Here is a 24,098-nt window from a genome sequence, read left to right as displayed (position 1 = left end):
TTTACGGAGTAGGTCTGTGTGGGGAATGTGACCAACACGTGGTTTGAGAAGTTTAACTGAGAAGGGCTCTACTATGTTATATGTCAGTCTACAACTTTAATTATAAGGAAAGTCTCTAAGATCGCTGTTAATGGATCTCTTGGTAATTACTTGCTTTTCTGAAGTAGGAACAATTTGTGTACTTTTGCTCAAGTACATTTAAGTAAATTGTTTTCAGCATACTGTAATTCAGCTCTTAATCTTTTATGAGACTATTAAAATACACAAGCGTTTCTTTCATTGACTCTTCTAATTATATTAGGGATGGGTTATTGCCCCCTTCTAAAAGAGGCCAGAAAGGGAAACTTTCACACTGGCATAAGAAGAAAAACTTTGCTTTTGAATCATTGTCTAGCTCACTCTTTCACCAAAAGCTTTCTTACTGAGGTTATTCTTTTTTATTACCATGACAGATGACACCTAAAAGTCCCACCTAAGCCTGAGATCCTATTGTGCTAGGTTCTGTACATACACACAATCAGAGGCACATCCTCTGTCTTTGAAGAGCTTCCAATCTCAACAGAGAGGGTGGACAAAAAGTGGGAGGGGAAAAAAGCATTATGAGAAGCTGGATCTGAGTCAACAGTGTGCCCTTGTAGCCAAGAAGGCTAATGGCATATTAGGATGCAGTAGGAGGAGCAATGCCAGGAGATCTAGGAAAATGATTATTCCCCTTTAATCGGCACTGGTAAGGCTACATCTGCAGTATTGCATCCAATTCTGGGGCCCCCATTACAGAAAGGATGTGGACAAATTGGAGAAAGTCCAGTAGAGGGCAAAAAAATGATGAGGGGGCTGGAGCACATGACTAACAAGGAAAGGCTGAGGGAAATGGGATTATTTACTCTACAAAAGAGAAGAGTGAGGAGGGATTTGAGAGCAGCCTTTAACTTCCTGAAGGGAGGGTTCCAAAGACGATAGAGAGAGTCTGTTCTCAGTGGTGACAGATGACAGAACGAGGAACAATGGTCTCAAGTTACAGTGGGGGAGGTCTAGGTTGGATATCAGGAAAAACTATTTCACTAGGAGGGTGGTGAAGCACTGGAATGGGTTACCTAGGGAGGGGGTAGAATTTCCATCCCTAGAGGTTTTTAATTCCTGGTTCGCCAAAGCCCTGGCTGGGATAATTTCGTTGGGATTGGTGCTGCTTTGGGCAGGGGATTGGATTTGATGACCTCTTGAGATCTCTTCCAGCCCTAGGATTCTATAGGTGGGAAACTGAGGCACAAATGCATTAAGCTTCTTCTACAGAAAGTCTATGGCAGTGTCAGGAAATAAATGCAGGCCCCATCGCTGCTAGTCCAGTGCCTCCATGACAAGGTCAGCCTTCTTCTTACCACCCGTGTTCTTCTACACTGTGAAACTAGCCAGTATAAAATAATCTGAGAGGATCTTCTGGATGAGAGAAACTCTCCTACTCACTCACCCACAGACAAACAGCTCCTGCCCTCCCACAGCTTCTCCTCTTGGCTGGTTAGTAAATGTAGGGTGCTGCTTTAAATCTTCACTATGGTAATATTATGAACTGAACCAATATAGCTGCCACTTGGCTGGTCAACCTTGCTCTCATGACTGGCCACGAGTACCAAGATGCAATCACTAGGAAAAACATCTTTGAAGATGTGTATAGGTTGTTCGGGAACAGGATGGCTGGAATGACAACAACCGTTATACCTTAGCCCTTATCTAGCCTTTCTATCCATTGAGAGCTATCCACCATAACTCCAAGATCACTAAATGGTAACAGCTAATTTAGACCCCATCATTTTGTATGTGCAGATGGGATTAGGTTTGCCAGTGTGCGTTATGTTGCGTTTACCAACATCAAATTCCACCTCCCACTTTGTTGCCCAACCACCCAGCCAGATCCTTTTGTAACTTTTTTGAGAATGCTTTGGAGTAATTTTGTATCCTCTGCAAACTTTTCCATCTCACTGTTTATCCATTTTTTCAAGATTATTGATGAACAGGTACAACTGCACAGCTCACAGTACAAATCATGGGGGAATATTTTCATTTACTCCTCTCCATTCTGAAAACTGACCATTTATTCCTACCCTCTATGTCTTGTCTTTTAAATCAATTGAACAGTCTCCCAGTGTTTTATAAAGACGACAGTGATCAATTGCTCTCAATGACCACTTAAGGCAGGACAAGTAGTAATGGGCTTAATCGGCAGCAAAGGAGATTTAGGTTAGCTACTGGGGGGCGAGGGGGGACTAACTATAAGGAAAAGTAAGCTATGGAATAGGCTTCCAAGAAAGTTTGTACAATCCTAGTCATTGGGGCGGGGGGAGGGGGTTAGCGTTTAAGAACAAATTGGAGAAAAACCGGTCAGGAATGATCTAGGTTTATATGGTGTTGCCTCTGCACAGCAGGCTGGCCTAGATGACTTCTCAAGGTCCCTTCCAGCCCTAATTTATGATTCTATGTTTTCCTAAACATAGGCCTGTTTGGAGCTAGAGATGGCAGAGATACTCATAAGATGCCATTTGCAGTTTTGAAGTTTGGGGCAGCACAGCCAATATTCCAATTAGTATTGAGAAGAGACCATAAGAGAGTGACGTTCAGAAATACATGCTGCAGGGCTTATAGAACAGGTTGGCCACCTCCTAACACCACCCCCTTAGATGTGACAACTTCACATAGGCATTGAAATAGTTGGCAGGGGAGGGGAACAACTATCAGAACCTGAAATCTCAAGGAGTGGGTTTTGCAAACAGTTGTCAGGACCAGCCTGACTGTGCTTCCATTCAGCTGAAAGTAAAAACCCCATTGATGGCACTGGGAACAGAATTAAGCCACCACTGCGTGCTACTGACTCACCCGCCACGCCATGGGTCTGCCCGTTGCTAAGGCCAGTTTTTGAATGTCATCCAGACATTGTTTGTGGGCGTCGCTTCCTGCCCTGAGAAAGCCACATCTTTTTATATCGACAGCCCCCAAACAAACAAACAAACAAACAAACAAACAAAACCCCAACAGTTCTGTTTGACTAGCACCAGTCAGATGCGTCCCCATTCCATCTGCAACACTTGTGCTTTGCTTGGTGATCTGGTCTTCCCCCTGACAGCCCCAAACTAGAAAGCATCACCACACAGAGCATATGGCTTTTGTTTTCAGTCAGTATAAACAAGGCTGAAATATTGTTGTGCTTCCAGGCCTCTTAAGTTTCTGGAGGAGGAAAGAGATGGGAGGGAAAAGGTACTAAGCGACCTAACCTGTTGGACATGTTAAAGCGTCTATAATAGAGGCAAACGGGGGGTTGGTGGGTGGGGAGACTTTTCTTTCCAAGCTTGTACAGTGCACACACAAAAGCCAGCCCCAGTCAGCTCAGCTTGTTTTGAATTGGACAAGCTCTCTCTCAGCCAACAGAAAGCCAAGCCGGGGGCTGACGTCACAGCCAGCCTGGAAAGCTGCAAGCTTTCTGGTTTTGCTCAGATGAACCTGAAGCTGTTTAGATCGAAGCTGGCGGGAAGGAAAGCTGCAGCCAGAGAGTTTATTTTCCTGGCAGACTGGAGCGGCAATGTCTGGCTGAGACTTTTATACTCTGGGAAAGCCACTGGGATCTTACAGACCGCCAAGGCTTATGTACATATTACAGAAAAAAATGAGGGTAAGAGTTCAAGATTTTTAGTTATGGATTCATTGATTGTTGTGAATGTGTCTATGGTAGCAGTATGTATTGATACATGCACATGCTTTAATGGTAAAGCCTGGTTTTGTTCTTGTTTACTTTAGAAGACAATTGCAGTCGCTCTTCGGAGTTCAAGTGAATCATTCCTGCTGTATATCAACATGACTGAGATCAGAATCTGCCCCATCCTCTTTTAAATAGTCTTTGTTTTGTTAACAAAAAAATAAGGCTTTAAGTGGAATGGGAGTCTTTTGCTCTCTCTGGTAATATCAAATGGCTTGTTTTACTTTCTCCTGTCTGAAAAGAAATCTGTAATCAGCTGTAGTGAGCATGGCCCCTTTGAGCTCTGATTGTGAGAGCATTTGCCTGGATTGATCTAGATGGAGGAGATCAGTTATAGCCCTTTGGCTGCGAGTCTGTGTTAGTCATAGACAAACCCACCAAGGAAGGAGTGCTGCTGTTTTATTTGCTAGGAGAGTAGGGATTGCAGGTGAGTTTTGGACTTGGCGTGGAGGAAGAATACTGACACTTCGGGATTTAAATGGCCACTTTCTTAGAAAGCCAGAAAGGCACTCGGGTTGTATGTGCGGCACTGCCTTCTGCATCCATGGGAAATACACTAGTAGCATTGAAGCACTGGCACTTCTTAAAATGTATATAAAAATAGTTCCAGTGCACTTTTTGAGCTGATGGGCTTCTGTTAAAACCTGCCAGCCTCCAGTGCAGACGAGTGGTCTTATTTTCATACCAGCATGTAGTGCTTATCCTAAATATTTAGCATCTGTGTTGAATTTTGTGGGGGGATATTTTGCTTATGGTGAACTTTCAGGCAGCTCTGGTTCACTCAAGCCTGGGGAAAGAGAAATTATTTACCCACGTCGGCAAACAAAAGTACATTTAACAACCATTGTAACGTGCAGCTACACGTCTCACCAAGAGATTTGTTTTTCCAGAGTGCAGTCAGGGGAGCTGTGAGAGAGGGGTGATAATGCAGCTTGATTCATTTGGTTTAAGTCATTTAGTGTTCTGGGAAGTTTGAACAAGCACCTCAGTCAACAAGCATGAAAGCTGCTAGCTACAAACTACCCTTTTGCCCACCGGGAAGGCTAAGAAGAATAAAATTTAACTCCATTTCCATTCCAATAAAGGGAAAAATATATATTATTCCACTCTCCAAAAAGATGTCTGGACACACAGTTTTTAACAGATTTAGATATGCATCACAAGGATAATGTTTCCCCTCCCCAGACTACTTTATTACTGATTGCTTCATAAGCAGTTAGCGTCCCTTTGCCTCTTTGGACATGTACCTCCATGCCATTATTAGCCCTTTAGAACATACCGTACATTGGTGCAATGTGACTAACTCAATCAAAGCTACTACCCTGGGCCTTAAAAGGAAAACACAAATTACTGGTAACTTACATAATACGCATAACTAAGCTGGTTTCTTCGTCACACGCTCCCAAAGAAACAGTCATTTGTCAAGCTCTCGTGTGCTCCAAAGCACATGCCTTGTGACTACATTGCTGAAATACTTGCTGACATTAGTGAGGAAGCACTTGGTATAACATCACCTTGTTTCAGGCTTTGGCTCTAGGCCATAAGCCTGGTACATTTTGTTGTTTTGAATGAGATGGGTATTAGGTTATTTAAAGCAAACAAATAGTGCCCTGAACTGCAGGATAATGCTGTTGTTAACTGTTGACTAGCTGCCCCATTTTCACCCACAGGTAGTTTCAGTTGTTTATTGTGTGTTGGCACAGATGACAAGGTGATGGTTAAAACAGCCAAGCACAATTCTACATACCAGCTTGCTTAGAATGCGTGGCTTTTATATTCCTGGATAAGTGCTAGTTAACACCCCTTCCTTCCCTTCTCTCCTCCCACACCTTACCCAAAATCACCATCGTAGTAAAGCTAAGGATAAATGTTTTCTGCCGGGGCTGGTAAACATTGACAACTTTGCAAGACTGTGAAAAGGAAACTTACATTTATAGGGCTTAGGTGCTGACTTGACCTGCCTGCACAGTCCTGATATGCTATTACAAGAGCTTATTAAAAACCCTTGAGATAAATATGACTTTTCATTTTCAAACCAGCTCTTGCAGCATGGGTAAAGAGATGCAGAGAGGGAAGTCATTCAACTGCTGTTTAAGACAAAACTGATTCACAAAGCGAGGGGGTGGGGGGACAATCTCTCAAATGGGGAAACTGAGGCACAGCGTGACAGGATTAGCCCAAAGTTACACGAGTTAATGACAGAGCGGGAACAGAAGCCACAGTCTGCAGTTCTTCCATCACTGCCTCCCCTAGGGCCTTCTTAATCTTCACAATCATGCTTTGAAAATCAAATGTAGTAAACAGAACAATCACTATTAAGAAAATCCTGACAGGAAAAGTATTATTATTCCACACAGGCATTTTCCTTGGCACTAATCTTTACAGGTATTGGTGAACTTTGCATACTTCGACAATGTGCTTCAACGTAAATTTAAGTTGTGGTCAGGGTTTTTCTTTTTCTAGACTTATTTATATATGGTAACTACAACATACTGTAGTTTGTGGTCAAGAGAGAAGCGTTTATTTGGTTTGTATGTCACCACAGTAGCTTTGTTTTATGTTTCCAAGGTAAGAGAGTCTCTCAAGAGGTCAGGCACAAATTGTGGAGTATTTGTTCAAGGTCTTCCAAACTCACATGGTCAAATGCTGGTCAGTAGGTGATATTGTTCAGACGGTACATTTCTAAACAGCTGGCAGTGAGGTCCGTGTGTTCATGGGCGTGCAAGATAAAATGCACTGCTCTTATGGTCTGGATTAGACTTAACAAGAGAGATGTATCAGACGGTTTAAGAGGGTTAATCTAGGAGGGTCTAGTACAGGGCTACTCAACACATGGCCCATGGGCTGCATGCTGCCCACAATTCATTTGTTTGTGGCCCGCAGTGCGGTTTGGGTTTACACAGGGCTTAACACGTGGCCCATAGGTGAGAGCCAAAACAAAAAAGTAGTCAATATAATGGCCTTCTGTTGATATGCGTTTTAGTAGTTAAATTCCTGAACTATCGTTGCTCATTAAAAGTGCTGTCACATGGATGGAAATCGGGTAAATATTGCATTTTATTAATATCAACAGAACCGACTTAAAAGGGCCTGTGTGTTGTGTAGTCTTGTGTTAATGTTTGTATTCATGCCCGTCAGTGTGAAATAAACTATTTGCATATAGATTTGCATGTATATGCAACCAATCTTAAATTGCAGCTCTCGGCATGTTCTGAGAGTATCATTGTGGCCCCCGGGGCTTCCAAAGTTGAGTAGCCCTGATCTAGTATGTTCCCCAAAAGACCTTCCCACAGAACATTAAACATAGTTTGTAAAAACCATGATTTGTTATCTACCTATGAGATTGCGCCTTCTATTTAAATGGTATTTTGTACTGATCTCTCTAATCTTATGTGGATGGGGGGAGGGGGAAGCATCCTGACACTAAATGCATTGTGAAGCAATTATGAACATAGGTTGCATTGAATTTCAAAACCAAAAGCCATCTTGCATGTCTGTAGGAGTTTGGACTCAGATCTCCCTCCCCCAGGGCCCATGCTGTGTTCACCGAAATATATAATCTGTGTCTAATTTGCACCTTCCCAAAAACCATGAAGAGAACCAGAGTAGAGATCCACAAAGAAACCTTAACCCTTCCTCTTTCTTCCTTCACTCCTGCAGGAAACTATGCCCCAGACACCAATATTTTCCAGCATGCTCGGTTCCACTTGTAGTGGGCAGGTGCAGCCAGACATGGGCGAGAGGTGTGGAGATCCTGTTTACCAGGATGGGAATCTCATCTCTGGATCACTGGAGGTCCTGATAGAGCGGCTGGTGCCCACCATGGACTATTATCCAGATGTAAGTAGACATGTGATAGCTTGTTTTCCTATGGCATCTAAACAGAGGCAGGATCCCAATACACATGGAATTATCATCTTAATTCTTGCTTCATCTTAATCAAGATTATCTAACAGTCCTAACGCTCTAATTGCTGTGTCTCAAATAATTGGCCTTCCTTTCTTGGATCTGACGCCCAGCTGCGAGGGACCTTTCTTTGAACAGCAATATTTGCTAGTGAAATCAAGCCCTGCTGAGCCCCTGTCAGGCACTTTAAGAACCAATTACCCACAGCATTAGTAGAAGAAATTTCGATCCCACTAAGCTGCCTTTGCTCTAGTGAGACCCAGATTAGCTACTAACTGGATTCTGCCTTGGGGAAATACAGTACGTCAGTTGTGTGCTGAGGGCAGCTCATTTTTCCCCCTTATTTTGTGTCTTTTTGTTAGGTAGGCTGAAAAGCAAAACCAGGCTTTAATTAAATGTTCTCTCTCAGCACATCTTAACTGTCCAGTTCCACTAGCTTGTAAGTTTCTGGCCCTAGGAATGGTTTTGCAGCTGTTTTCACATTCTCACCAAAATTCACTGAAAGAAACATCACATGTAACTGCCGGGTACGCAATAGACATCCCAACCTAGGATCTCATTCAGAAAATATAACATTACTTAAATTTAAAAAACAACACATGGTCTGGTAGCACTTTAGAGACTAACAAAACATGTAGATGGTATCATGAGCTTTCGTGGGCACAGCCCACTTCTTCAGATGACTGGAGTTTAGGATGTGCAGACCCAAAATAAATCTTTAGGTGATTATAGACTATCCAATCTTTAGGTGTTTAAAAGTTACCGGTTCTGCCTACTTGTTTTTCCCTTTGATATTTTCATACCTTCTGCTTCTTGATTTCTGCCCCCTTCCTTTTTGCCCCCTTCTCCCCCTCATCTTCTCCCCAATTTATTTTGGGTCTGCACATCCTAAACTCTGGTCATCTGAAGAATTGGGCTGTGCCCACTAAAGCTCATGATACCATCTACATGTTTTGTTAGATCTTTAAAGTGCTGCCAGACCATTTGTTGTTTTTTATGTTTATCCTGTACAGACTAATTTGGCTACCCCCTGAAGCTTCTGATTACTTAAAATGACCCTCTCAGTCCTAGATGTGGAAGGTTTTAGTTCAGGAGGTTGCAGAAAAGCAAAATGATTGTACGGCGCAGGCAGTGTCTACGCCTTGGGAAAATGCATAGCAGTGGCGGAGGAAACTGAACTCTTCCAAAAGCTAGTAGCTATATTAAAATCACACATGTTCCTGTGGGCCATCCCAGGAATGCCTTGTAGTGGAAGCTTTCCTGAGCCAGATCCGAACTGGACCATTTATTTTGAGGTCACAACTGAAAAATGCACCGTCACTCACTACAAAAAGATTTCTATCCCCATATGGAATTCCACATGAACACAACACTAATAGTCTTGTCAGAAACATTTGGTTTGTTTTTACAAAAAAGGGATGTAGTAACTTTCCAATTCAAAACCCATCCTGGAGCTGTTTTACTATGCCAACCTAAAATTGTATTGCATTTGACAGACACACGTAATACTTGATTTTTCATGAAGCCCGTTATTTTATACCTTTTTAAAACACAGCCTGCAACAGGTACAGGTTTTCTCCTTCCTTCAAGGATCTCAAGGTGTTGATGAAGGCAGCAAGTAGAGCTAGAGGAGAACATAAAGTTTTACACACAGGGGAAGTAACATTACGCCTTGTAATAATCCATTCTCCACCTGTTACAGAGTCTTACAACACAGCTAGGGGTTGCTTCACCTCCTTCCTGCAGCTCACTAAGCAGCTGCTAATGCAAGTCCCTTAATATAAGGTGCTGTGTATTCATAACAGCTGTTTTGAATATTGCTCCCTATTGTCGTTATTACCGTTGGGATCCTAGCAATGATTTGGGGATCCTGGGAGTTACATTGATTCTGTAATGCACCAAGCATGTGAAGTGCATTACAAAAAAGTAAATCTAGATGCCCAGCCTGAGGAAGTTTTGATCCAAATAAGCAAGCGATAGGGGATAGGGAACAACAAAAGCAGCTGAGTACGCGCCTCTAAGAGAGATGGGAAAATCCTGCCACAGCAGGATGGCACATTACAAAGGTCAGGTCGCTGTCAGCGCGTTGATCTTAGCCTAAAAGGTTACATGATCAAACAAAATGGCTTGATCATTATAAAGAATGGGCTGGATGCAAGTCACCCCCCAAAAATCTGGTAATAGGTTTGCATCAACCCCCATGAATTTTTACTTTTAAAAAGGAGTGGTCAGAAGGGAACAGCGGGACAGCCCACTTACTCGGTCATCCCTGCGGAGAGGTTTGAAAGGAAGGAAGAAAGCCCAGCATTCCCATTTCACTCAGAGCATATGCCAGGAGAAGTGTTAGCAGGTTTTGGATCACCAGCTTGGACTTGCTTGAGCAGCTGTTCTCAAACTTTACCGACTATTATAACCCTTTTCAGGCCTCTGATTTGTCTTGAGGACACACAAGTTATGCCTGATTTAAAAACCACTGCTTACAAAATGAGCCATAGAAACACACAAATGTCCCAGCACAATATTACTGACAAATTGCTTACTTTCTCATTTGTAACCATGTGATTATATAACAAATGGGAATATAAATATTGTAATTACATGTCAGTACGCAGTGTAGGGAGCAGAACAAAACATGTTGTGATCTGTATGAAAGTTAGTTTGTACTGACTTTGCTAGTGCTTTTTATGTATCCTGTTGTAAAACTAGGCAGATAACTAGATTACTTGAGGTACTCCTGCGGGAATATATACTCCTGGTTGAGAAACACTGCCTTCCAGCAATGAATTCTGTGGTGTCAATATAGTTTTCCTTAATTCAGCAGTGGCACATTTGTAACTCAGTGAAAGGGAGCTGGTTCTCACCTCTGAGCTAACCTCTCCAACCAGGTTGCTTGGAAAAGACTCTACTGTGTCTCTCCATGACACTAAAGATTCCAGTATCCTTCTTTACACCAGAAGGAGGGGGAAAACACATTATCTTTCCATTTCTGGTATCAAGCAACATAAGTGTTCCCTGTCACATTGTCAGAGCTGTAGATGGAGGTCAGCAGGAGGGAGAGGAGATGCAAGATAAGGGCCTATGTTTGTGTGCTGCTCTTGGGAGGTTTGTTTGTGTACAGAGGTCTCTTTGGAGCATAGAAAAATGTGTACTCATGAGACAGCAGCGTTCTGGAGGTTAGGAATGGAATGTACTGGTCTGCAGTCCTCATACCCCAGTAGAGAACATTTTAAGCAAATATTTCACAAATAAGTTTCAGATAGAGACACAAGAGTGCAAGGAAAATATTTTTCTTTTTTTTCATAAGACTTCAGTGCATTCTTGGGCCATAAAGTAACAGTTGCCTCTATAGTCTTGCTCTCACTCTCCTTCTCTGTCCCTTTTTATAGTTTAAGACGTCTCTTAGCAACAACTGAGGCACTAAAGAAATCTGTTTCCCTTTTTTCTCTTGTAAAGCACAAGCCCCTTTTATGTCAGCATAAGTTGTTCTAAAGTGCTGAGAGGAATTTTCCTCTTCTTCCAAATACCTGCCACCTTCTGGGGCATAACTTTCAACCTCGCCACTGAAGGGAGCCGTTTTGTAAATCGTTCTTTGTCCAGCTAGCGTCACAGCTGACTTTCCTAGTCCAAGCCATCTTAATCAAAAGGAGAGGGCGCGCATATGCGACAGAGCCAGTGTGGGAGTTACCGCAGCAAATAAAGCTAGTTCAAAGCACCAGCTTTTCCCTCTGGAGGCCTCCAATTTAAATCCTGGCTTATGGATCAGACACAAACTAAAAAGGATTGAGTGATCTCATCTAAGTCCCCAGCACGCCGGTTTTCACCTTGTAGGGCAATCGTGGCTGTTTAGCAGGCGGAGGGGGTCAGATCCAACTCCTGTTCAAATCAATGGATTAGGATCACGTAAAGAGGGCTTAAAAGCTGAGGTGTGAGTCATGGTTTACACTGGTGTGGACCGTCTCCGCTGGGTGTGCACAGCAGCCCAGCTGTAACAGCCACTGAAACCTCCCGCACAGGCAAGGCCTAAGACACTTGTACCAGACAGTGAGTGTGAACCTGGGATAGAGGAGAGGCTCATTTCATTTGTTCAACCTAGACTCAACACACAATGCCCTGAGGTGGTGGGCATTGATCTTAGCCTAAAAGGCTCATGATCAAAACACAGAGAGAAGGGTCTTACTTCTGCGCTCACACCTATTTTGCATTCTCATTACTCAACTGGATTTCCTCCTGAATTTACTCTAGTGCAAGTTACAGCAGAATCAGGCCAAGAAGCCTGTATCAATGAGGCCAGATTCCTAGCTGGTGTAATTTGGCATCTCTCTATCGACGTCACTGCAACTGTTCCACTTTATACCGGTTGTGAGTCAGGTCCCCTTCCCTACCTGAAATACTGATGCAAAACCAATGCCCTGCGGCAGGGGTGGGGAACCTTTTTTGGGTCAGCAGCCTCTGACCCACAGAAAATCAGGTCAGAGGCCGCACACAAGTGAGAAGCCAAAAAAACCCTAAACAGGCGTCCTCAACAGAGAAGGAAAGACACACACCCCGCATTCCCCTGGCACACCACAGCTTGTGGGGGCAGGCTAGTAGATTTTGTGTGTTCCAGCCTTGTGGTGGGCATTGGGGGGCTGGAGCACCAGCTCATGCTCCCCAGTGCTAGTGGGGGGGAGCCCTGAGTCTTGGGGGCTGAATCCAGGCAAGCAGGCCAGATCTGGCCCTGGGGCCTTACGTTCCCTACCCTGCCATGCGAAATTTTGTTCCTATTGCAAAATAGGCAGCCCAAACTGCAGAAGGTCTAGACTGGCCCAGTACGGTTATTGCTAGTTAGAAATGAGATATACACTGCCTGCCCTGTGTCTGGCTGTCCCATAGCATCAAATCAAAAGTGGAGTGCACTTTCATGAGCACAGTATTACCACAAACCATAGGAAAATTAAACACAAGAGCCCTGATCCTCTGGATTAAGTCACATCCTACAGCAGGACTTTAAAGAACTGGCTTTCTGAGCAGAGTTCTCTCGGCGTCACTCTGGATAAACAGTATCCCGCAGCACACAGACTTTCAGGAAGAGACGGAGACTAGAATTAGTGTGCAAGGCTAAAATATATCTTGCCACAAAGAATGTGGCCCAGCTTATCAGAGTGAAGGTCATTGACAGGACAGTGCAGCTTATATTTCAGAAAAGGGTGTGTGTGTGTGTGTGTAAAATCCAGGGAACTTGAGAGAAAGAAACCTTTTACATCCCTTCCCTAGTAATTCACAGAATAGGAGGTGAAGTTGTGTCAAAGCCAGAAGGACTGGAACCATTTCCGGAACCAGCCGGTATCCACAGTCTGATTACAAGCATCAGAGCCGGACCCATGTGCTAAATTCTTTCCTTGGTTACAGCAGGATATGCTTATTGATTTCGGTTAGAGCGACCACAGGGGCAGCGGGTTTGCAGAAATGTTGGTGCTGCCTAGAATGCCTAGAGCCTGCATCCTTCCCCATAACCAGCCTAAGGCTCAGAGAGGGACTTTGGGTGTTGGTGGGATGCCGGCTCTTGGAGGTAGTTTGGGTGGAGAAGAGGGTGAGGGTTGAGGCTCTGGGAGGGAATTTGGGTGCAGGAGGGGGTGCAGGCTCTGGGAGGGAGTTTGAAGGCTGGAGGGGGGAGGGAATTTGGTGGGGATAGGGAGTAGGGGGAGAGGGTGCAGGCTCTGGGGGGGAGTAGAGTTCACAAGGAAGTGCTGGAGGGAGGGGAGAGTACCACACTTACCTGGGGCACCCCTCTCTGGCAGTGACTCCTGGGTGGTCTCCAGGCACTACTGCCTGCCTGCTGCCCCAACATATTCTCCCCTCCCCCCGTGAAACCCCCATCCCAGCCTGCCATCCCCAGGTGACTTAAAACATCTCAGCTGGAGCGAGGAGCTAGCAGCCACGGGGAGTGAGCAGCTTCCTGCTGCTCTTGCCCCACTTCCTGCTATGGTGGCAGCTGGGGCCCCAAGGACATTTTAAGTTACTCGGGGGCGGCAGGGGACACGTGGGGAGAGTGCGCAGGGATGCCGGGAGACACAGGGAGCAAGGAGCACAGGAGGCGGTAGGTAGCGAGTTTTGCTGGAGCCTGGTCCCGAGCCAGGGATATTCCTGCTGCTGAGGCAAGATGGGCCCATCTAACTCACCACCTATGATCACACATGAGAGTATAGAATCCGCCTGCAAGGGGGAAAGGCAACCGGAATACAAGTGAACGGTGCATTGCACAACAGTACTGTCACATGCTACTTTGTCACTTGGAAGTTTCTTCCCCTCCCTCCCACATTCAGCTCTGAGGCCCACTGCATTTTCTAGGCCTATCCTGTAAGGCAGTGGTCCCCAACCTTTAGAGGCTGCCGGGTGCCAGGGGGCGTGGCCGTTCGCCTGCCGGGAGCCAGAGGGCGGGGACACATGCACGCCCGGGGGCGGGTGGCCCCCCCCATAGCCGCGTGTGCAGGGGCGGGGGGCCCCCCGCAAGCGCCGCGCACCGGGGCTAGCACCCCCTCCAAATGCCGTGCGCCTGGGGCCGGCGCCCCCTCCTCCCCTAAGCGCCACGCACCCGGGGCCGGCACCCCCCCCCCAAGCGCTGCACGCCCGGGGCCGGCGCCCCTCACCCTCCAAGCGTCGCACGCCCGGGGCATGAGCGGCCAATTCGCGGCGCTCCCGGAGCCGGCGCTTACCATGCGCCTGGGCCGGCTCTGGCACGATGCATGTACCACGTGCCCGGGGCCAGGCCAGCCCCGAGCACTTGGCGGGCGCACACAAATGGCCCCGCGGGCACCATGTTGGGGACCACTGCTGTAAGGAATGTCAAGAGACAGATCTGAGACACTGGCCTGTAGCCCTATTGGATCTCCTTTCCTATTTGTGGGACAGGGTTGAGGTTGATTCCAACTTTAAATTATCTCAAAAATATAGCGCACCCCTGCCAAAGAAATTATGCTTATAAACTTTCATCGCAGATTGGCAGCAGGGGATTAACCATTTCCAGCCTCCTGTAAAGGAATCGTGTGCAACTTCTGCAATGCATTTCTAATTAAAGAAAAATATATGGAGCAAAATGCCAAATCACAAATGGCCTCTAAACTATCCTGGACTGCAGCGAGCCAGGAATATTACAGCTACTCGGGGAAGAGTATCCGGTCACCTGAACTGACGTCCACCTGAACCTGATCATGGGGTAAACTGATATAACTGTCAATAGTCAGAGTGTTTCTGTATTACTGCAAGAGCACCTAACCCCCAAAACTCTAGATATAGCCAGCTGTATCTCCCTTACTTCCTCAGTCCCCTCACCCTGCCCACCCCACCACATCTGTAGTGGATACAGACCTTTAAAAGTTCATTCGGTCCTATAGATATTATCAGTACTAGTGAAACTCTCTGTTCCAAGTATAGGAGCATCAGCAAAATGAGGAAGATCTCTAAAAACACAAAGAACTTTTCAAGTGCACTCTTTGTAGTCTAGCTTTGTTCCCTTTCCTCATCAAGGGACAGGAATAGTTCTTTAAGTGATGCTATTCAGTTTACAATTCTCAGATTCTCAAGCAACAGTCATTTTCTGTTCATTATTTTCATAAACACTTCCTTTTCTCTTTTGCTGCAAAGGGATTTCCTTTGCTAACAGTGTTATAACACTGTGTCTAGTGGACATCATGAAAATAAATATCTGTATTAACAGCCTATTTGCCTGTAATTAAAGGGGAAAATCGTAATCTTTTCTTTGGACTGAGAGAGACCCCACCGTAATTTAGGAGTGAATGTTTCTGAAGAAAACAGCCAAGATAATCCAATTGGCTAGTGGACAGTTAAGACAACTGAAGCCACTAGCTACTTTAAATTTGCTGGGGGCTCATGTCACTTGTGCAATCCAATGGACTCGTGTGCCTGCCTGGTTTCAACGTGCCAGTTCAAGTTTCCGTAAATTAACTGAAATGCCAAATTAACAAGAAACAAATTTAGTCATTTACATGCTCAAGATCAAGCAGTTGGCAACAGGTTTCCAATTCCAAAGTACACAAAATCAAGAATTCTAAAGTGAATAGCCATAAAGTCTGCACAAGCTACAAGCTACGAGATGTTATCAGTCTTCATGAGGCTACATATGAATGTGCCTGTAGAAAAACCAAGTCGCAGCTGAAGCTTTTGCATTAGGAGTTCAGGAAAACAAATGGGACAAGTGTTACCCTATGTCACTTGAACGTATATACACCTCGAGTCAATGACGTTTCCTGTAACTCAGAACAGAACCTGACCCAGCTTGTTTAAGTATACAGTGAGGGCTTAATCCTAATAATAATGATGCGTAGCATTGATACGGTGCTATAAAAGTTCAAAGGCAGCTGAATTGGGCCCTAAGGGAGCTAAGAGTTTTACTGGCTTAAAACTGAAATACTGTCACACAAGTGCAAATTGAACCCAACCCTGTAACACGGATTGTGGGAAAGAGCATGGAAAAGAAAAACACACATGAAATAAAAACACTGCTGTGGTTTGGAACTCAGTTGCAATAGGTTTTGGGCAGCCAAACAAAAACAATTGCTTTTCAAGTAACAAAGCAGCATAAATAGCAGCATTCTTGGACAGATGTTGTTTGTCCTTTGGGTGAATGACATCTACTTAGGGCATATTTAGTTTGGCATCTTGGTGTGACAAATACTTTGGGAATCTTTAAAAAAAAAAACCTCCGTTAACAGCTTCTGAAACAGTGTGTGTTTCTGCCTGTTTTGCTCCCTGGGGAAGGTGATATGTAGAAAGCTTAACTAAAGGAAAGTTCCATCTGTATTCCTGGGAGGAAATAGTGATTAACAGCCCCGGAGAGGATGGGTGATTTCTGCTCATGTTTCTCATTTGTTTTCTCCTCCCCTTTCCCCAACTCTTCTTGCAGAGGACTTACATCTTCACTTTCCTCCTGAGCTCCCGAGTCTTCATCCACCCACACGAGCTCCTGGCAAAAGTGGGGCAGATCTGTATTAAGCAGAAGCAGCAGCTTGAACTTGGGTCTGAGGCAGAAAAGGTAAATGAACGATCTGTTTCGGTGGTGAGCTGAGCTGTTGTGCATTGTATTTTCCTTTTTTTTTTTTAAAGTGCTGAGAACATATTGATATGCTGACCCTTGTATTGCGCTAAAGACTTTCAAACGTATGCCTCTTTCCCTGAAGCCCTGTTAATTCTTAGCTAATCCTAGAACCCAGATATCTATTAGCTTATTGCAGAAGCCCTTCTAGCCCGTGGGTGTAGCTTGCAGCTTCTCTGTCCTCTGGGAAGTATTAATACACACAGACTTTTAAAAGGTGCACTGTTCTGGGTCATGGACTTCTGTTTGCCATTAGGTGAGTTCTGCATTTCTGAACTACTACTAACTTCAGTGTCAGGGAGTGGGAGAAGCCCATGGATGCTGGCGGGAGGCAGCCACCAAGCAGGTTGGAGTTCCAGTATGGATCCAAAGGCTGACTTCATTCAATTTATCCCAACTCCCTCTCTCCACCCTCTTCCCTACCATGCCTGTAACAGAAATCTCACAGCAATAAGCTTTTCTGGACCTCCATTGCATTTATTCAAAAGAGTCCCAGCACTGCCAAGCTGGCTCTGTTCCATCAGTGTTTATTGAGTTGCTGCTCTGAGGGCCAGGAGATCGCTGCGCCATGTCTGGCTGCCAAGCTGAGGGAACTTGCTACGAATGCTCACTTACCAGGGTGGGCCCCACGAAGGCTGCCCTCTTCCATGCCAGATCCCACACAGAAGGGCCCTGCGTTGGACCTGCCATGGTCTTCTGGGTCAACTCCGAACCAAAGCCAAACCGATGACGGTGGCTGCGGACCTCTAATGCACAAATGGAAAATCAAGGACTTTCCAGTATGCGTGTGTCGTTTCCCATGACGGACCACTGAACATATTGCGACCCACTGCCCAATTTATAAATGTGAGGGAGCCATTGCTGCAGTAAATTCTGCTACTCCCGATGGAGCCCCATCATCTTCAGGTGAAATTGCAATCATTGCCATATACCAGACACTTCGCTGAGCCCTATGGGGAGCCTGTGTGGGCAAGGCCTCAGGAAGAGGGGGTGGGGTTGGAGGCTAGCCTCCCTCAGCCCACCCTTCAGCACTGCTGCAGCTGCAGGATATGTCCTGCAAGGGTGGCAATTTAAAGGGTCTTGGGCTCTGGCTAGTGCCGAGGTAGCAGCGGCCAGTCCTGGATCCTTTTAAAATCACTGCCTCCCCATCAGGGGCCACACAAAAGAAGTGTTTCCTTAGCAGGAGTCGTTGATGCTGTCAGAGCTGCAGGAAACAGAACTTGATTCACAGAACAATGCAAAAGGGCCAGTGTGACACATCGGGATCCCGCTTTGTCCAGCAGCAGCCTGACCCCAGACTGCATTTCTGAACCACCATGCCCCCAGCTGGCCAGGTTGCTCCAGCTCCCCTAATCATCTTGCAGCATATCAGTCTTGGGCGCCTTAGTGTAACCATCAGAGTGAAGGTCTGGAACAGCCTTGCCAGGGGGCTAGTGGGAACAAACACCCTAAGTGGCTTCAAGATTGAGCTTGATAAGTTAATGGAGGTGGTGGTGGTAGGAGGACACGGCCTGCAGTGGCACACAGCTGATCTGTGACTGCTAGTAGCAAATCTCTACAATGGTCTGTAATGGGACATTAGGTGGGAAGGGCTTTGAGTTACTGCAGAGAATTCTTTCCCAGGTGCCTGGCTGTTGGGTCTTGCTGAAATGCTCAGGGTCTAACTCAGGGGTGGGCAATCATTTTTGAGTGGGGGCCTCTTCAAAAATGTTTGAAGTGGTCACAGGCCACCCCAGAAGGGGGAAGGGAGGGCTGAGATGAAATGCGTGAGATCTTTAAATAGAAGCCATTAAAAGGGCTCACACGTGGCTCCCAGGGAATGTGCTAGCAGTGGGGCAGGAGCTGTGAACCCTTTTAACGGCTTCTATTTAAAGGGCTCGGACAAGCTCTTTAAATAGAAAGGGTTGAAAGGGTTCACGGCTCTGGTGCCACTAGTGTGTTGCCTGGGAGCTGGAGATGTGGGCGCCCTTTTAACTGCTTCCATGTAAAGGGATTGTGCCTCTCCCACACCTGCCGGGCAATGGGGAAGGAAAAGCCCTTTAAATAGAAGCAGTTGAAAAGGCTCGTGTGGTTCTGGCTGTCAAGCAATGCGCGAGGGGGCGGGGCCTGGAACCACCGCACGGGCTGGATCCGGCCCACTGCGTGGCTTTTGCCCTCCCCTGGTCTAACCGATGACCGTCAGTGGGGTCAGGGCGACATTTTCGGATGGGCAGAGGTTTTCACCCCCCTCCCCCTCTGCAGGACAAGTCACAGGTCACTTGCAGGTTTAAACAAGCGCAAACGGTGAGGTGGCTGGCAAAAAGCGATGGGCCCATGGCTCCTTGAGCTCCCCTGTTCTGGAGCCCCTGATGGAAAGGGGAGTGAGGGGGCTGAGGAGGCAGAGAGGAATGAGTGGGGGATGGGGCCTTGGGGGAAGGGCCCTAGTTCAGGCACCATTGGCTTCCTCTGTTTTTAAGGAGCTTCCATCACTCCTGCTTTCAATCCTGATTTGAGGACTTCAGTGGCTCAGCTGGAGGTTAGGGGTCTGTTACAGCAGTGGCTGGGTGAGGGTCTGTGGCCTGCGAAGTGCAGGAGGTCAGATGAGAGGAACACAATGGTTCCTTCTGGCCTTGAAACCTTTGAGAAAAGCTGCAAGCTACTGCTGGTGTTCTAGGCACTAAGGATACGTCTAGACTGCAAGCTTCTTTCAAAAAAGAGCATCTAGACTACAACCAGTACTTTCGAAAAAGCGACTTGCTTTTTCGAAAGAGAACACCCAGGCAGTCTGAATGCTGTCTTTCGAAAAAGCACAGTTTGCATTACATAGCATCTTTTTTTGAAAGAGCACTTTCGAAAAAAGGCGTTCCTCCTCGTAAAATGAGGTTTTCTGCGGTCAAAAAAACTGCTGCATTCTTTCGATTTACTTTTGAAAGAATGTGGCAGCAGTCTAGATGCAGGGGAAGTTTTTTCAAAAAAGCCTTCTCTCCCCCCCCCCCCCCTCGAAAAAACCCTGTAGTCTAGACACACCCTAAGTCAATTAGATGCTCTGACGTATGATGCCTAACAGGGTAGCCCGTCTATACTGGGGCTTCCAATTTTGCTATCACTGATGGAATGTCCACTCTGTGCTTCAGACTGAAACTGGGATGTATTGAGGGGTGCAGAAATGAGGCCATATTCACAGATATTTTTCTAAGTTCAGTGCAGATTCTGGGCCAGGATCCGGGGCAGTTCTTTTATCACAAAATCCAAGTTTAGCAAGGAACTTGGGCACATATATAACTAAGATTTTTTAATAGTCCCACCGCTAGAAGCATCTTGCTGAATCAGACTGTCAAGAAGTTAAACTATCTCTATACATAAGAGTGAAATTCACCACTATTGGCAATTAAGCTTTCAAATTCCCATACGGACTGTTTAAGGTTTATGGATAATAGGAGTGCAAGATGAGGCTCTTTTTTGCAATGTAGTTCAGTGTGTTCATATCCAAAGACACCAGCAAATAAGCATTTGGCTAAATATACCGTTAATGGCAGTGTATGTTACACACGATGCAAAAGTCATTAGGCAATATAACCTATGCAACTTAGGCATTCAGTGGGCAGGCAAAACAAGTGTAGCTTACACACTGAAAAGATGTAGCAAGAAAATCATCTAATGAAAGGTGTAAAATAGAGCAGTTCACCTTCTGAACACCCCCACTAGCAGGCCTTCTGTTGACAAGTTGGAAACAGACATCAAGTAAAATCAGTTAACAAGCAAGGTGTGAAAATAAAAGCATGTGTGTTTGGAAAGCTATTTTGCCGGTTCCTGTTAGTTGCTTTTCTGCTGTGCCCCTGATCCTGTCTTCCCCCTCAGTGTAAATTACACTTGTTCTCCATGCCCTGTGAATACCAAATTAATGCAAGTTATACTAGAGCAGTTCTTCCTTCCCCAAAGTAAATTTGACCTACAAACCTCCACTGGTATTGCATCTGCAGTCACCAGGGACAAATTTGGCCCATTAGCATTTTCAAATGATTTGCTCTGTTTGGCTGCAAAGTATGAATATAAAAACTCATTCCATGTGCATCACAGAACTTCTAAACTGCAGCCACTTTATGCACATCTAATCATAACCCGTTAGGGCATCGTTGGCCAAAATCTGTTCCACCAGCATCTTCTAATTAAGTGCTATCACAGTAGGAAATAGCTGGCACAAAAAGTTACAACAAATCTGATCACTTTCTGATTAGAGATTTGCATAAACCAATTACTGTATTAAATAAAGAGTTGGCTGGCTTATTTGGGTACTGTACGAGCTGAAACGCTAGGAGGCAGCTAGAATTTGAGGTTCTGCACAACAGGGCTTATCATTTCTACATTTTCTTATGTCTCTGCCTTGTGTCACAAAAAAGTAGACAGCATGTCAAGATATAAATGGCAGATTGAAAGGCAAACACTCTATGCTCTCTTTAATTTTAAAGAGACAGTCTGGTAGGTTTTAAGACATCAGGTGTAATATGTCAGACACTGACTATCAATAAAGAACAAACAACTTCCCAGTAAGATACAGACAAGGCCAAAAGGGATTGACCCAAAGAAAGAGCAGAAGTATAATACTGCCTATGGATAAAATCATCTGGCAAAACATTAATCCCTACAGCTTAATAAAAATATAAAAGCTCAACCCGCTTTGCGTTTTAACTACCAGTTAACTTAGGAAGTCATCACTTCTATTATTGTCTGGGAATTTTTATTAAATTAAATGCAGGAAGCTTACATATCCAGAGTAGCCCCAAGCCTCAAAGAGGGAATGGAGGTCCATTGTGACAAGCACTGTACAAGCATAGCAAGAAAACAGTCTCAGGCCCTCAATAGCTGAAGCAACCTAATTCATTTAAAAAAAATCCAAGGAGACATTAAAATTTGCACTGAAATGTTAAACAGTAGTTTGATTCTGCAATAGATTTGATCCACCTAGCCACATATTTCATTCTGAATACAGCTTTAAAAAAATCAAATTTTGATTAAAAAAAATAGATATATATATTTTTAAATTCAGTGCTCAAGAAAGCAAGGGACTGATAACAGTGACGCGCTAGTCTGACAACGTTCATGGTCTAGAGAGCCCCAGAACAAAGGATGCCGGCAGCTGGGAGCAGAGCCAGCTGGTGGGGCCAGCAAAGCCCACTGGGTACCAGACCCCAGTGCTGGCAGGACCAACAAGCTAATGATACTGCTGGAGCTTGGGGAAGGGGTGGGGAGGTCACAGACCCTGCAGCCAGTGGTGCCCGGAAGGAACACCAGCTGAGGAACTGGGCCATAGTAGCAATCAAATGAGTGAAATATTTTTAAGAGACACAAGGTACACGAGGCAATATATTTTACTGGACCAAGTTCGAGTAATGAAAGAGACAAGACTAAGAGCTCTGTGCAGCTCAAAACTTGTCTCACTCACCAGCTGAAGCTGATTCAATACAAGGTATTGCCTCTCCCACCTTGTATTTCCATTATCATAGGACATACTTGGCTACGACATTGACGTATTTTAGGTATTTGCAGTAGATAGAAATAAACACACTTTTCTAAATATTAACCTGCTGTGTTAATATTCTAGCAAGATAACCATACGCACTATAACACCATTATTGTAGAGTTGTTTCTCTGTAACAAAACACCACCTCCAAATCTCCATCTCCTTTTGGAGTTAGCAGGTAGTAAGTTGTTGGTACTGTCTAGCTGTTGTCTTTTGTCATCTCTATGATGGGTTTGATGCAAAGCTCTTTGAAGTCAATAGGGGTATTTACACTATGGATGTTACCACCCCCCGCAGGCGGACAGTGTTTGAAATCTGAAGTAAAGCTATCAAAATAGGAGGTAGGTCACTTTCTTGAGTGTATAAACACATGTCAGTGGCTGCCTCCCACTGAAGTACTACCCCAGATCTTTTGATTTGTATCTGTATTATCACAGATGTGTGCATCATTACAAACCTATCATGCAGCACTGAGTTTTATCAGCATGCACCTGAAGCAGGATTCTAGCATTTTGCTGGGCGGATGGTTTTCAGTGTTGCATTCAGAAAAAACATCTTGTTTTCATCAGGCAGTGAAAGCAACTGATAAGCTTGGTCCCATTTCTATTCTTGCTGGGTATCGTAGCTCATCTTGAATTAGATTCCTTGCTTTACACAGTGAGGAAAACAAATTCTGACAATCTATGTGTGGGTGTGCATTTGCGTAGTGGACAAATGCATGTGTAGTTTATGTGTAGTGGACAAACATACACTCCCCAAATAAATACTGTATTCTAAATCTAGGCTAATGTGCAGACAACCATTGTAGCTGCGAGGAGAAATTTGAATTTTCCCCAAACTCAAAGTCAAGAAGATGAGGTCAAGATAATCAGCATTAAAATAAGCCTGGTGGGAAAAAACATATAGTAGAGCTGTGCCTATTTACACCTGTTATAGTTGTGGCCCACCAACTTGCTACATGTATTTACGCCACCGTAGGCTCTATACTTACACGTGACCTATTTGATTCTTGCTGAGCTGAAAGATATAAAATTGCATACCCCAGAAGCAAAAGGTGATCAAAATGGAAGACCAGACAGTAATACTGCTACTCCCCTGCCTCACGATTTTACTCTGAAGGGCATGTCTGCACTAGGAAATTATTTCGAAATAACTCCCAAAATAACTTTAAAAGAAGCATGTCCACACCACAGAGAAGCCTCAAAATTAGTCTGAGGCAGGCTCCCTTAAAGTGGATGAGCTACTTCAAATTAGAGCCTCAGGAAGCACTGGGGAGTAGTTATTCCACTCTACTGCTATTTTGAAATAACTATTTCTAAATAAGTGTTATTCCTCATGGAAAGCAGGAGTTGTTATTTCGAAATAACCAGCCCCTTCTTTTGAAATAACGGGCTTGGTAGTGTGGATGCTCCACTTGTTATTTCGAAATAACTCCCTAGTGTAGACCGGGACTGAGTGGGCATGGGAGGAGCTTGAATTTACAGCAGGGGCTCTACAGAAGCTGCACTGGTGGAGGTTACAGTGGAGATGAACAGAATCAGTGTCATTCCAAGCATTCAATGATACACCCCCTTTATTAGCTACCCAGCCCCAGCAAAGGGCACAACTGCATTTTGCTAATTGTATCTCCTTTCCTAGCAGACATTCCCCTGTCAGGACCTGATGTCCGGCAAACATGGCGGCTGCCTTGGGTCCCGCAGCTCCACACATTCAGGGCCCCGGGGCCCTGTGCTGCCCAGCTCCTGGCCCCGCCCACGTGGCCGTTCACTTGCTGTCCTGACTGGGAGCTGCGCAGCCCAGCCAAACATAGCGTGCTGCCTTGGGCCCCGCAAACTCTTTGGCCGGGCCTGCTGATGCCACAGTTTTTA

At 45.2% G+C, this 24,098-nt stretch overlaps 1 protein-coding gene across 3 annotated transcripts in view; it reads left to right on the top strand.

Annotated features, from left to right (window-relative positions):
• The window catches only part of RASGEF1A (RasGEF domain family member 1A), a 285,915-nt gene that overhangs the window by 239,102 nt on the left and 22,715 nt on the right, over positions 1 to 24,098 (top strand). For 2 of the 3 annotated variants that reach the window (XM_006129935.4, XM_075934780.1), the window contains 2 exons: positions 7,400 to 7,579; positions 16,545 to 16,673. In XM_006129935.4, the coding sequence (XP_006129997.2) occupies positions 7,400 to 7,579; positions 16,545 to 16,673 (309 nt within the window). Of the gene's footprint in view, positions 1 to 3,376; positions 3,656 to 7,399; positions 7,580 to 16,544; positions 16,674 to 24,098 lie in introns of those variants that run through there. The other variant, XM_006129936.4, reaches the window with a different exon arrangement.

This window comes from Pelodiscus sinensis, chromosome 8, assembly GCF_049634645.1.
Source record: "Pelodiscus sinensis isolate JC-2024 chromosome 8, ASM4963464v1, whole genome shotgun sequence".
Lineage (NCBI taxonomy): Eukaryota > Metazoa > Chordata > Testudines > Trionychidae > Pelodiscus > Pelodiscus sinensis.
The sequence above is the reverse complement of the archived record's forward strand: the minus strand, read 5'-3'. Positions and strand labels throughout refer to the sequence as shown.